This window comes from Choloepus didactylus, chromosome 6 (genome assembly GCF_015220235.1).
Source record: "Choloepus didactylus isolate mChoDid1 chromosome 6, mChoDid1.pri, whole genome shotgun sequence".
NCBI lineage: Eukaryota > Metazoa > Chordata > Mammalia > Pilosa > Megalonychidae > Choloepus > Choloepus didactylus.
This window is the reverse complement of record NC_051312.1, coordinates 49,199,180-49,212,965: the sequence shown is the minus strand read 5'-3', so window position 1 is coordinate 49,212,965 and position 13,786 is coordinate 49,199,180. Positions and strand designations below refer to the sequence as shown.

Below are 13,786 nucleotides of genomic sequence, written 5' to 3'. Positions count from 1 at the left end.
ATTATCTGGGAATTCAAATCAAATTGAAAACAGATTTTAAATAAAAAGAATGGTCACCATATAACTATGAGACGTTTTCCTCCGAATTGGTATCAAGTACTTGCCATTTAACTTTAGAATTAAAAAATTTGATCACATCACCTGTGTAGTATTGTTGCCAAAAATATATTTAAATTGAATTTAATTATGAAAAAATACTCAGACAAATCCAGAAGGTAAGGTATTCTACAAGACAACTGTCTGGACACTTCAAAAAAGATCAATGTCATTTCATGAAAAACAAAAAGTTGGGGGAATATTCTGGGTTAAAAAAACTAAAGAAAATAACTAAACAGAATACCTGAAGCTTAATTGGATACTGGATGACAAAAAGCCCTGAAGCACATTTTGGGACAAATTTGGTAGTTTAAATATTGACTGTATATTAGATGATATTATTACATGATTGTTGACTATTTTAGAATAATGTAATGAGGTAGAAAAATGTCCAATTCTTTAGTTATGTGATCTGAAACATTTAGGGGTGAAACTTGAATGATTGTCTTACACGTCTTCCAAATGGTTCAAGGGAGAGAAGGGAGATAGAAGAGAAGCGAATCAAATGTAGCAAAATTTAAAAGTTGATGAAGCCAGGTGAAGGATAGATAGGTGCTCATTGTACCATTCTTTCAACTTTTCTGTAGATGGGAAATTTTTCAAAATAAAAATTGGGGGAAAACATAGTTAAAGGACTAAAAATAAAAGAAGATATTGGCAAGATCATCCTTTGCAAATGACCAACCTGACCTCATATCAACATAAATTAGTCATGTTATGATTACTCCCTGAAAATGAATAGCATTAGGTTAGTACTTATTGCATATTTTCTCAATATATTTTAAACTAGATAGCAATTACTTTTTAGACATGATAATTTTACAAGTTCTAAAAGCAGCAAAATACAATAATGGTTCACTGGTGTTTATATTTGATTCAAAACCAGAAAAAAAAATACACTATCCTGTTAAAACAACAATGACATAGAAATAAATACATGCACTTAAGAATTTCTACAGCTATAATTTTCGGCTGATTTTAGAATATTCTAGATATTTGGCATTTTGCTAGTTATTTCACAAATATGATCCAATTCACTAAGAACAAGTATTTGATCTCATTAAAATACTGTACTATAGTAAACATCATTAAAAGCATCAAAATTTGTCATTAACTTTGACAATGATATTAAGAAGAAATAATAAATACACACACATTTTATTAAAGCCTTTCCTTCTAACTGGAAAAGCTTGCTAAATTATTCAAGAATTCTTGCTAGCTATATTAAAATCATCACTTTTTATCATTGTAAAAACAATTCTACTCAATGTAATTAAATTATTTTTGAAATTTGTCTACAGAAAAGCTTACCATTCATTAAGGATATTTTTAATTTTATAAATTACAAAGAATAAGAAACCTTTAAGCATTTCAATTTTACTCTACAGGGATAGATGAAGTAAAATTTTGGAAGATGCTTCCCATAACTTATCCTACCCACTTCTTCCGACACCTTCATGGGTTTCTGAGTAAACTGGTTTCAGTATCGGAAGTTTTTACTCTTGCAATATATAGCAAATCCAATCTGCTTCTACTTTGCTAAGATTTAGTTCTGCCTTTGCTATTTCCATTATAATTAAAATATGGTCAATTATACTCTATGTACAAAATTATTTTCCCCTACTCTGGTCTACAAACAATGAGCTTTTAAAAAAAATTAAAAATAGATAAGTGTGTTTAAGTTTCCTGACAAGCAGAGTTCATCGGGATGTGTCCTGTCAAAATATGCATAAATTTCCAAGATATTCAACACAACAGCCAGCTCATCAGTGCCTCTATACCACAGCCTTTTTCTTCTCAGAAATGTAGATAATTTTATGCAGGAATTTACCAATCTACAAAAATTTACACAATGCTCAGCAATAACCAGTAATTACTGTGGAATAATATAAGGTGCTTTTTGAGGAATACAACTTTGATAGGAGAGGGCTTACAAGCTTTACCAATTTATCTTTCGCTGTCCTGTCACTGGTGCTTAAAAGCTTAAGACTTTATTTGTGAAAACAGAGAGAGATAGTGGGGAATCATGTTGTCTACAGCTTCATAAATCTTGCTTAAGATCCTTTTCAATTACCATCCATTTCTCCTTTAAAAAGGGACAAAAAAAATAGAGGAGTGGAAGCAGGTCAGGGCAGTGTGCGACAATGACAGTGTGATGGGCTTGGGCCCCCCGTGGCGTTTCCATCTGCTATCATTAAGGTGACTACTCAGACATGAACAAATCCCTCTTGCTGTGCTGACAGGCAGACTTCAAGAACTATGACAAGGCATTAAGACAGAAAGTCAGAGAGAGGGAGAGAGAGGGAGATGTCATAGTCCACAAACAATACTGCCTCACCAAAACGCCCCTGAAATTTTATTGGAATATGAATTTTAAAATGTTCATAAAGGATGCTACTTCTCAACTTTTTAAATTAGCTTGCCCACGGAAAGATTGAGGACAGACAGATTATCAAACACCCCATTCCTACCTGTATGCTTTACCATAAGAGACCCAAATTTTTTGCTCATTCTTCAGCAAAAGTGGATTCTTAATTTCTTGACCATGCTCATCAAAGAGCCGGACTGAAGAAAAATTGAGGCTTGGTGGGTTGGTGGAAGAACCTTGAAGCCTTTGGTGAATCTTGAGAAGTAACTGGTGGTGGGAGAAAAAAAGAAGAGGAAATAACCTAAAATGTGAGCATCTGTAATAAACTGTCTCTACTCTGTAACAAATGAAGTACCCCAAAAAGGATAATTAAATTCATATGGAATGCTAAAAGAAGTGTGAAATGACTGCAGTGTTTAGCTCAGTGTAAAGTAACAATGTGAACGAGGGCTTTTAACCAGCAGGGGGTGCCACAGACTTGTGATTGAGCTCTGACCCTTTGCCACAGCAACTGAAAGCAGATGTGACAGTCTTACAGAAAGAGCATTTAGCTTCTACTCATGGTAACGGTCCGCTTTGATAAGGGTTATGTTTTTCTTGTCTGTGCCACACATTTTGTTAGGGTCCTTACAGTACATGTTCAAGTTTTGCAATCAGCAATCTCCCTGTCCCTAACAAACCTCAGGCAATCAATTGTAGAACAACAATTCATCATTCGCAAGGTTGCAGAAATAATTATGACTTTTGGCCTAGGTTGGTTCACTTAGAACCACTCTTGGATGTATTTTAATTAAAATCCCTGCAAAAGTACAGGCTTGTGAGCAGCTTCAATGATGGATGTTTTCAAGTCCTGAGTAAGGCATCACTGAAGTGTGAAATATGAAATAAGGTCATTTAATATTTTAAATATTAGCATTGTCAGTGTTTGCTCCTATCTTACATTTTAGAGTCCCTAAATTATCAAAATGTTTCTAATTTAAGGCATATTTCAAAACGAAAGTATATCTAATTGAATTGTGCCGCACGTGGAATTTATAAAGACATTTTCACTATCAGCCGGCACCTTTGTTTCAGTGTTTTGGCCTCTGCTCTTGCTTGCTTTGCGCCCACACTATCCATCATCTGTTTTTCCCCCAGCCTTCTGCCGAAGACTTCTTTTCTTCTCTCCTTTGTCAGTTCTTGTGTCTCTCAATTTCTTGTTATTCTGTAATCCCTGCAGGGATGTGGATATGAGGACTTCCCTTGCCTAGCTGTGGTCAGGGTGCCTGTTTCACTGCCTCTATTAATTCCCATTGAAGGTGTGTTAGGGGAGGGCTAGATGCGGAGGCTGGAGGTTCAGAGGAAAGAAGAGAAAGTTGCTATCTTGTCATTCATCTCAGGTTTCCTCACTGATTGGCAACAAACTCTTGACTTAGTAAAATATTTTCTTTGACCAGAAACTACCTTTATATAAGCCTAAGAATTAGCCTTTGTCCTAATTAGAGATAAATAATAATATCTTCAACTTCAGTGTTTTCATCAGTTTTACACTGACCAGATTTTTAACTATGAGCATCAGAAAGGCAGAAAGTGACATTCTCTTTAGAGAGTATAATAAGCAAAGGTGTTTTGACTAGTAAAAAATCTGTATTGGTTTGGTTTGGTTTTTCCCATTGATATGGCAAAAATATTTGGAAATCTATAAATTGTATTTACAAAGCTGTACGTTTATTTCTTTCTGGCCTCAGTTCTTGAGTTTATTTTTGTGCCTCTGGTATTATTTCAGAAAACATGTAATGCCGGCCTTTTTTTTTTTTTTTTTTTTTTAAATCACAGTGATTTTGCTTTACAGGCATCACTTTTTCTGTAAAGGGGAAAGATAACAAAGGCCTGATTTAAGAGGAGAAATGTTTGCACAAAGGACAAGAGAGTGCACACCTGACCCCTTATCCAAATTCACTTTCACAGTGAATCTGGGAGATCACAATCAGTTTTCCCAACTTGGTGACAGACTGCATTTTAGGTGCTCAGACATGAGCATTTGACTGCCTATCGGAGGTAAGGGTCTCAGTGTCTTTCATCTCTAGGTCATTGGTTAGGGCTGGGCTATGGCAACCAAAAATTGTGATACACTTCATCCATTTATCTTTAAAGCTATCATCACCAGGCCTTTACAGGATAAGAATTTGTTCAGGACCTGAGAGGAACGTGAAACATCTTAGGTTAGTGACTGAAATGTGTGCACACAGGAAACAGTCATCTTGGAGTGCCATGAGGGCCGTCCCAAACCAAGAGCTTTATAACGTGCTTAAAGTTTTTCCCCCAGATTTACTTGCACAGAGAAGCAAAGCTCAGATCAATTTCAGTGTGCCCAAATCAACTCAAAGTTTCTATGGAATAACATGTTCCTGCATAAGATAAAGTAAATGACATCTTTGATTTTAATATGAACCCCCGCCAAAATAAAATAGTCTAATGTGGAAAAGGGGAAAGACAGGGGGAGAATTCAAGGAAGTCTTTGTATCATGGTGGTTGTATAATCAGGGATGTGATGGTAAAAAGAAACCAGCCTAGGCCCCAGAGCCTTCTCTGTAACCAATCAAGGTAGCATTGCCCTTTCTCTTCAGGTCCCAGCTAATGATCCACTGAAAGTCTCCTCAATTCATACCCAACTTTTGTGACTGGCTGTAGAGATGTGGTAATGGATAGACCACCAGGGAAAGGTAAGCCTGAGGGTTGCTGAACTGAAAGGTGGGGGTGGAGGGGGCGGGACAAGCTTCTGAACAAAGGCAGGGCAACGGAGTCCAAAACACTGGTTGTGCCCTCGGGCGCATAACCCCAATTTGTAAACAACAGGGTGTTCGGTGTCCTTTTACGAAAGACAAAGACCAAAAAGAAAGACCCTGAACATGTTGGTTCTGCCTGAGAAACATCCCAATTGTCTGGAAAATAGGCAAAGGTAAGAGTACTTAAGATAAACCAGCTGGAAGTGCTTAGAGTGAGACTGAGGGTAGAAGACCAAGGCTAAATGTTAGTTGCCCTGGATCTACAGCTTTTCAAAGTATAAACAAGAGAACAACTTCTATGTATCAAAATCAGAGTCCAATGTAGACAAATTTCCAAATCTAATCATGATGAAGTTTTAAAATGCTGTTAGGTAAGAATCGAGGAGTTAACACTATACTAAAGCTAAAATTTTGCCTAAGGAATTCAGAAATCAAGCTTGAGAAAATCAACCTTTACAAATCAGCAAATGATTCATCTTTTAAAAATAATTTTAAATATGTAATTATCTAAATTAACTAAAAGTAACTTGGAAAACATGTATAGCAGTAAATAAACAGCAAGTAAACTTACTCTTTCCATCACATCGTCAGTTTGAGTTTGGCTACTGGGCCTCAAATCTTTTTTGCTGATACAACCAGAGACCTCTCCAGTGTCTTTACCATTTTCAAATACCTGAAAAATAAACACATTCAAAAATAAAAATATATACATACATAAATTCACGTATCTGTACATACAAACATGAATGCAGGTGAGCCTCATTTTGCACAGTACAGTGTTAATGGAAAGCTGTGCATGTCAGAACTGTGTAAAGTAAGGACCTCCTGGATAAACACATGCAAGTAGGTAATTGGTGATGAAAATCAACAGGGCTAAGAGAATAATAAAGAAAGCCCCTTGTTTCTCCCTTCAGTCTTAGTATCTTTAACCTGACTACTGTTCCTTACAATCTTAAAATAGAAGGAAATCAGGATTTTTAAAGGAGGAATCATTGACCACAGATGCTTAACTGGGGCAAGCATCAAAGAAAGGTCAGCTAGCAACAATTAACTAGCTCACTTCACTCCTGAAAAACAAAAAAGCCACAAATATCATGAGAAAAGTTGGATTTATTTAAAATATATCAGAGTTCATCTTACATTTTGACTCAATAAAATAAAATTCAACCTGACAGATTTATTGCATAACAGTACAAGGAATGTCATGCATTTTAAGTGCATATATCTATCAAGTCATTGAAAACAGAGATAAAACTCACAACATGGCATTATGAACACTCACTGGAAAGGAAAAAAAAAAGCTAGCAAATGGTTCTGGTCAAAAGGCTCCAAATAAACCAGTGCGACAAGGCGGCTCCACTAGAGTGGAACATCTCCATGCTCTGACCATGCAGAGGATGCGCACAAGGCACGCCATTCACCAGGCAAGAAAGGAAGTCAGAGAGGAGAGAGGCCTGATGAATAATTTAAATCCTTACCCCACCACACACACACCCCTCAACCCCCTGCCAAAAAAAAAGTTCTTTTCTTTCCTTTCTGATATGCCTATCACATCGGTGTGGCCATTTTCTTTATTTCTAGTGATTATCCAGAGAAGACAATTTAGGAGAATAAATTATTTAAAAGGAAGAAAACCATCTTTTTTACTTTTGAGACAGTTTGAAAGTTATTTAATGAATCCTAGCCTGGTCTGGGAAATCTGCACTTTAGGCAAGAAAGAGAAAAAAAAAGATTAATAATGTTCAAGAATTGTACGTTTTGTTCCACTCCATGCTTTTGACAGTCCAGTGGAGACACTACAGCTCTCAGCCTTGGTACATTGATATTCCACATCCTGAAGTATATTTTCCTAATCGGGGTATGTTTTTGTTTTCCAGTCTTTTTCCTGAGTAAGGATACGATCTGAGCAAAGAACTTGGTAAACCGAACTGTGGCCTGCAAACCTATAAGAATTGTCCCAATCATCTCTTCAGCATGCTAATCTGGAACAAAACTCTTAAACACTAGAGAGATTTTGCAATGGAGGTCATAATTTTGAGCAGTATGTATTCTGTAAGGTTAGTGTTAAAAGCTCAGTTTGGAGAACTTATTGATGTTTCTTTGTTGAGACTTGCTAGACATGGAGTCAGAGTGCAGCAAATTATATTCTAGAAAATAGCAGTGTGAATGTTAACTGCCAAACTGAGAAGGCAGACAGGGCTTGGTCAACACCTAAGACCTTCATTAGCTCACTGCTTTCTTCACTATTACTAATAAGACTTCACTTCCACGTCCAGAAAGAGCGTTATCTAAAAGACCACTGGCTATTGCCTCCCAAAACTCTATGAGGACATAAAAAAGAGATGTTTAAGTGAAAGAAATCTGTCCTCTACTAGGTCATATAATGTGTTTTGCTGCATGTCTACAAAAATAAAAATTTTCCAAACTGAAATCTATGAGATTTGGCTTTTCTTAAAGCCTCAGCTCTGATTTTTAAGCTCTATATTAAATATATCCATATTTTAGAGATTGAAGAAGTATATATTTCTTAAAGCATCTATTCTTCCTTTGCAAGGGTATTTTTATTTTTTAATGTCCAATGTTTAAATGAAGATAGCTCTCTAAGCAGAATTTCTGTGATTTACTAGATACAGGAAAATAAAACATAGTCTACCTTTTATATTCTTAGTGCCTGATCGTTGGCTTGAGAAAAATCAGCCACTGTATTGGCCTGGTAGCTCTTTGCATGGCCTCACCTACCAACAGTTCTTAAATTAAATTCTCACCCTTGGAGTGGGATGATGAAAAAAGCCAGCTGAGGCTAGCCTTGAGTCCCAAGATGTACGATAATAAAACCTAAAAAAATGATCCAGATCCTCTTTGAAAGCATGGCAGCTAATGACAACTGAAGACACTCAGTGAAATTCCTAGGGATAGGAATTTGCTTCTATGCCTTTGATTACACAAAGTAGCTTTTAGGGGGAGTGTTTTCCAAGCACTTCAGTTTTTCACTCTTCCTTGTGTCAATATTGACTCTTCTTGAGCAGGATTAAAACACTTTAACACCAACGCTTCATTGTAATCTTGTTAATCAGTTCATTCATTCAACAAATATTTCTTCAGTGCCTATAGCGCAGGTGCTTAAGACACAGAAGCAAACAAAGATCTCGATCCCGAGGGACTTGGCTTCTGATGGGATGGAGGGACAGACAGAAAATAAACAGAACCGAAGAAGTAAGTTAATCATACAGCATATTCTAGGTACACCTGGGTCTTGTGAGACCTGAAGCTCATACAATTTGGCAGTCCTTCTTTAAGGAAAAGAATCCCAAATTACAAGCTCAAAACTGGGTATGAAATATTTACTTAGAATGAGAAAAGAAATTACAACCATTTACACATATTTAAAAAGCTCACACATACTAAAAGCATTACAAAATCCATAAAAATCACAAAATGTTTTCGGTAACTACCCATCACATATTTTTGGCTGTATTGTCTTTGATCACTTCTTCGTATGATAATTTTGTAACATTTCTATAATTAAAATAGAAAGATAATTCAGTCTTCCCTCTAGCATGGTTAATAAAAGAATGTTTTTTATTATTGATCAATTAGATAAGTTTCCCTCAGCATCATAACTTTATTGGTCATTTCATACAGTTTTTTAGGATTAATGTCAAATTTGGGAAAAGCTCCATAAAGTTTCTTTAAAATATGAGCTGTAAAATGTAGAAGAATTTTCCACAGATTAGCTGGTTCTGTTAATTTTACATCATGTTTCCTTCATCACCCACCTACTTTTGGTGTGGACACTCTAGCACACATTCAGAAGCACTTCCTATACCAGAATGACTAGCACTAACTGAGCTATCAGACAAGTTATTGCATTCAAATACACCCAATCTAAATGTTCCTCCAACTCAGTTTCCCTTAACCTGACCTCAAAAATGTCTGCAGCCACTTCAACACCACTGGAAACAACAAAGAAGCATGACAGAGAGGAACTTGGAGTTGAAAGAGACAATGGTCTTAACCAATTATAGTTCAAATATATCATGTTCGTAAATTTTACTAAAATATGTGGCCATATAAATGCAATATTCAGGCTCCTCCAAGGTTTTCAGAAGGGACCTAAGCGAGAGAGGGGCTCTGATGCATAAGCTTCATTTACTTCATAGTAAATGCAGCTTCCAGTTGGTTAGAAAGTGATAAGTGCCATATAAAGAAGAAAAAGTAAAGCAGGGCAGGGGATAGGGCCTGGGATCAGGGAGTAGGATGGGCGTGGTGGTTGCCATCTTCAATAGAGTAATCAGGATAGGCCTCATAGAGAGGAAAAACTTAAAGAAAGTAAGAGAGTAGCCAAGCAACTATCTCAGAGAAGGGTAGTGCAAGCACAGAGAGACTCTATAGCAAAAAAAGTACAGCAGGAACATGCCTGGTATATTCCAAGAACTTCAAGGAAGCTAGTGTGACTGGGGCAGAGTGATGGGGAAGGAGAGTAAGTTAAGTATGAAATCAGAAGGCTAAGAGGTGGGCAGTTAAATGGGGTATCACTGGAGGGTGACAGTATCTAACTTACATTTTTTAAAGGATCATCATGGCTCTGGGGTTGAGAGTAGACTATAGGGGCCAGGGGTAAAAGACCAGTTAGGACTCTCCTGCAAATAATTCCAAAGGGGGTCAGGGAATGATGGTGGCTGAAATCAAAGTATTAACAATGGATATGGTGAAAAACAGTGAGAAATAGTCAGTTTCTGGCGTTCATTCCAGAGTGATTTCATTAGCAGGACTGGAAAATAAAATCTGTATCTAGGCTAATATTTCTGAAACATGATTTCTGCATTTATGGATGTGAATAGATCAACCTAAATATAACTGTTCATGTGCAGTCTTTGTGAAGGCATAAAAACATCAGCACAGTATTAAAAGAATCATATTTACTGTGAAGATTCTACAGAATGGTGACCACAACTTAAACCATATAGGAAAGGATGACCTGAGTGGGAGTCATGAGCCAACATGGTTTTTTCGGCAGTTTCGCCGGGCATCACTTGTTAAGGACTCGTGTAAGGCCGAGTTCAGTGCCATTATTTGGCTTTTAATGCTATAAGTCTAGTTAAGAACTAGCTGTGGGGAACAGCAGGTTCCCAAACTCTCCATAACCGCTGGGCTGACCGCCCAGGCAGCTCTTCTGTGCGTGAGCAGAAGGCCAAACACCTAAGCTTCAAAATGCCTCGGGATGAAATGCTGTCAAGAGGCAATAATAGAAAAATGACACCACAGTGTGTTGCCAAAAGTTGGGAGGCAGTACAATAACAGGATTTACTAGTAGAGGAGAGGCCTGAGTGAAGAAAACAAATATAAATTAGGCACAAAAATTAGCTAACATATTTCTGGGGAGTATGATTAAATACGTTGGAATAAGATTAATTTGAATGTTGCCTTGGATTGCAGTTCCCACGAAGCAGATTCACCTGCAGTAAGTTTACTGGGAATGTTCTCAGGAGCAACATCAGTGAGTGAGAGAGTGAGAGAAGCAGGACTGGGAAGAGGGAGATGGTGACCTATAATATAGTTGCAACAGAGACCCCAGCTGATTCTATGAGGGAGCTGTGGAGCTGGGATGGCCCTTCAGAGTTGTCCAGAATGGAGACAAGGGAGCCATGCCTTTTTAGCCCCACACCAACCAAACATTGGCTGCAGGCAGCCCACAGGGTGGGGACCCAATCTTGGGTGAGGCAGCTCCTTTCTTCTGAGGACAACTGTCCAGAGGAATTCAGCTGGGAGATGGGTACATTAGTCCTGAAGGCACTGTGGCACAGGGACCACTCTGCATGTGCATGGAAATTCACAGTGTAGGATGCCCTGTCACATACATTAACTTATTCAATACTCAGAGTAACTGGATTTTACAGATGAGGCTCAGAAAGGTTAAAAGACCTGCCCAAGGCAGATTCTACTCATAAGGGGCAGGCAAATCTTTAGACCTCAAGTCCTATGATGTTTTTAATTACAGATATCAAAGTTTACTCTTATTTATAGTATGAGAGACTCTAAAAATATGAAGCTTAATTTGAAAAATGTTAAAGGCATCAAGGGGAGAACCTAAGATGGTGGCTAGGTAAGACAGGGCAAAAAAACTCCTCTATGAAAAATACTAGATAAAAGCCAGAAAGTGACGCAGACACCAGTTGCAGCGATGCACTAGCCAGACAAGGTCTGATAAATCCACAGGGACTGTGCATTTGGTGAAACTGGGAGTCTGCATTCTGAAACAAGTGAGAGAGTCAGCTGAAAGTCCGGCAGCCACACTGTGGTGTGGGGAAACGTGGGTTGGTGTTTGGAGATGGACTAGTTCTTTTTTTTTTTAAAAAAAAAAACCCAGGAGCAGCTGCGGATAAGGCGGTGAAAATGATGCAGTGAAGCACAGCAGGAATGGGCTGTGCCAATGCCTCAAAATCTGGCATGGAAGATAGCCCTTCCCACACCCACTGGTAATTGTCTCAGAGCCAGGAGGGCAGAGGGGAGCCAAAAGGTGAAATAAACCACGCCCCTTGCAGCCATCTTCCCGGTAGGCTGGGGACGCTGCTGCCCGGGGCCAGGGCCACAGCCCAGAGCTGTGCCAAGGGTCCCAGTGTGACGGGGAGTGTTTCCCACAGCACCACACACATGCCACAATATCGGCCATGGACAATTGCCCTTAGTGCACCCACAGCTAATTGTCCCAGAGCTGGGAAGGCGGAGTTGTGGGTAAAGGGGGAAATTAACACGCCCCATTCAGCCATCTTTACAGCAGGCTGGGAACACCCCTACACGGGCTGGCAGCCCAGGGCTTCCCTGGAGGGCCAGCGTGCACTTGTGATGTGGCACAGCCTTCCCTCAGCAGAGGTCCTGGAAGAGCACGGCTGAGAATGGGGACCTGCTCAGAAATCCCAGGGACCCTATGCCAATACCAAGGACTTGTAGGTCAGCAACACAGACAATCTGTGGCAAGACTGAAATGAAGGCTTAGGCTCTTGCAACAGCCTTAAATCTCCGGGAATACCCAGAAGGTTTGATTATTAAAGCTGCCCTGCCTCCCTAACCACTCAGACACATGCCCCACATTCAGGGTGGACAGCACCAACAACACACCCAAACTTAGTGCACCAATTGAACCCCACAAAAATCAGACCCCCACACACCACAAAGACAAAGTTGGGGAGAACTGACTTGAGGGGAATAGGTGACTCGCAGACACCATCTGCTGGCTAGATAAAGTATAGCCACCAAGCTGTAGATCTGACAAATTGGAGATTGGTATTATTCATATCCTGAAAGAACTGTATCAAGTAAAGCAAATGCCCAGAGGCCAAAAACAACAGAAAATTTTAAAGCATATGATAAAACCAGATGATATGGAGAACCCAAACCCAAAAGATCAGAAGAGACACACTACTTGGAGCAATTAATCAAAGAACTAAAGACAAACAATGAGAGCATGGCACAGGATATAAAGGACATGAAGAAGAGCATGGCACAGGATATAAAGGACATAAAGAAGACTCTAGAAGAGCATAAAGAAGAAATTGCAAGAGTAAATTAAAAAATAGATGATCTTATGGAAATAAAAGAAACTGTTGACCAAATTAAAAAGATTCTGGATACTCATAGTACAAGACTAGAGGAAGCTGAACAATGACTCAGCATCCCTGAGGACCACAGGATAGAAAATGAAAGAAAAAAAGAAAGAATGGGGAAAAAATTGAAAAAATCGAAATGGATCTCAGGGATATGATACATAAAATAAAGCGTCCAAATTTAAGACTCATTGGTGTCCTAGAAGGGGAAGAGAAGGGTAAAGATCTAGAAAGAGTATTCGAAGAAATTGTTGGGGAAAACTTCCCAAACCTCCTACACAGTATAAATACACAAAGCATAAATGCCCAGTGAACTCCAAATAGAATAAATCCAAATAAATCCACTCCAAGACATATTCTGATCAGACTGTCAAATACTGAAGGAGCAAGTTCTGAAAGCAGCAAGAGAAAAGCAATTCACCAAATACAAAGAAAACAACATAAGACTAAGTAGTGACTGCTCGGTGGCCACCATGGAGGCAAGAAGGCAGTGGGCATGACATATTTAAAATTCTGAGAGAGAAAAATTTCCAACCAAGAATACTTTATGCAGCAAAGCTCTCCTTCAAATTTGAGGAAGAGTTTAAATTTTTCACAGACAAACAAATGCTGAGAGATTTTGCTAATAAAAGACCTGCCCTACTTCAGATACTAAAGGGAGCCCTACTGACAGGGAAACAAAGAAAGGAGAGAGATACAGAGAAATTTAACAGACATATATACAACATTACATCCCAAATCACCAGGACACACATTCTTCTATAGTGATCCCGGATCTTTCTCCAGAATAGACCATATGCTGGGACATAAAACAAGCCTCAATAAATTTGAAAAAAAAATTGAATTTATTCAAAGCACATTCTCTGACCACAATGGAATACAAATAGAAGTTAATAACCATCAGAGACTTAGAAAATTCACAAACACCTGGAGGTTAAAAATGAGGTGGAGATGAA

The 13,786-nt window shown here is 38.5% G+C and overlaps 1 protein-coding gene across 1 annotated transcript in view; it reads right to left on the bottom strand.

Annotated features, from left to right (window-relative positions):
• DCDC1 (doublecortin domain containing 1) overlaps positions 1-13,786 on the bottom strand; it is a 632,177-nt gene that overhangs the window by 304,346 nt on the left and 314,045 nt on the right. The window contains 2 exon segments of the mRNA XM_037839043.1: positions 2,568-2,731; positions 5,801-5,902. Of these exon segments, the coding sequence (XP_037694971.1) occupies positions 2,568-2,731; positions 5,801-5,902 (266 nt within the window).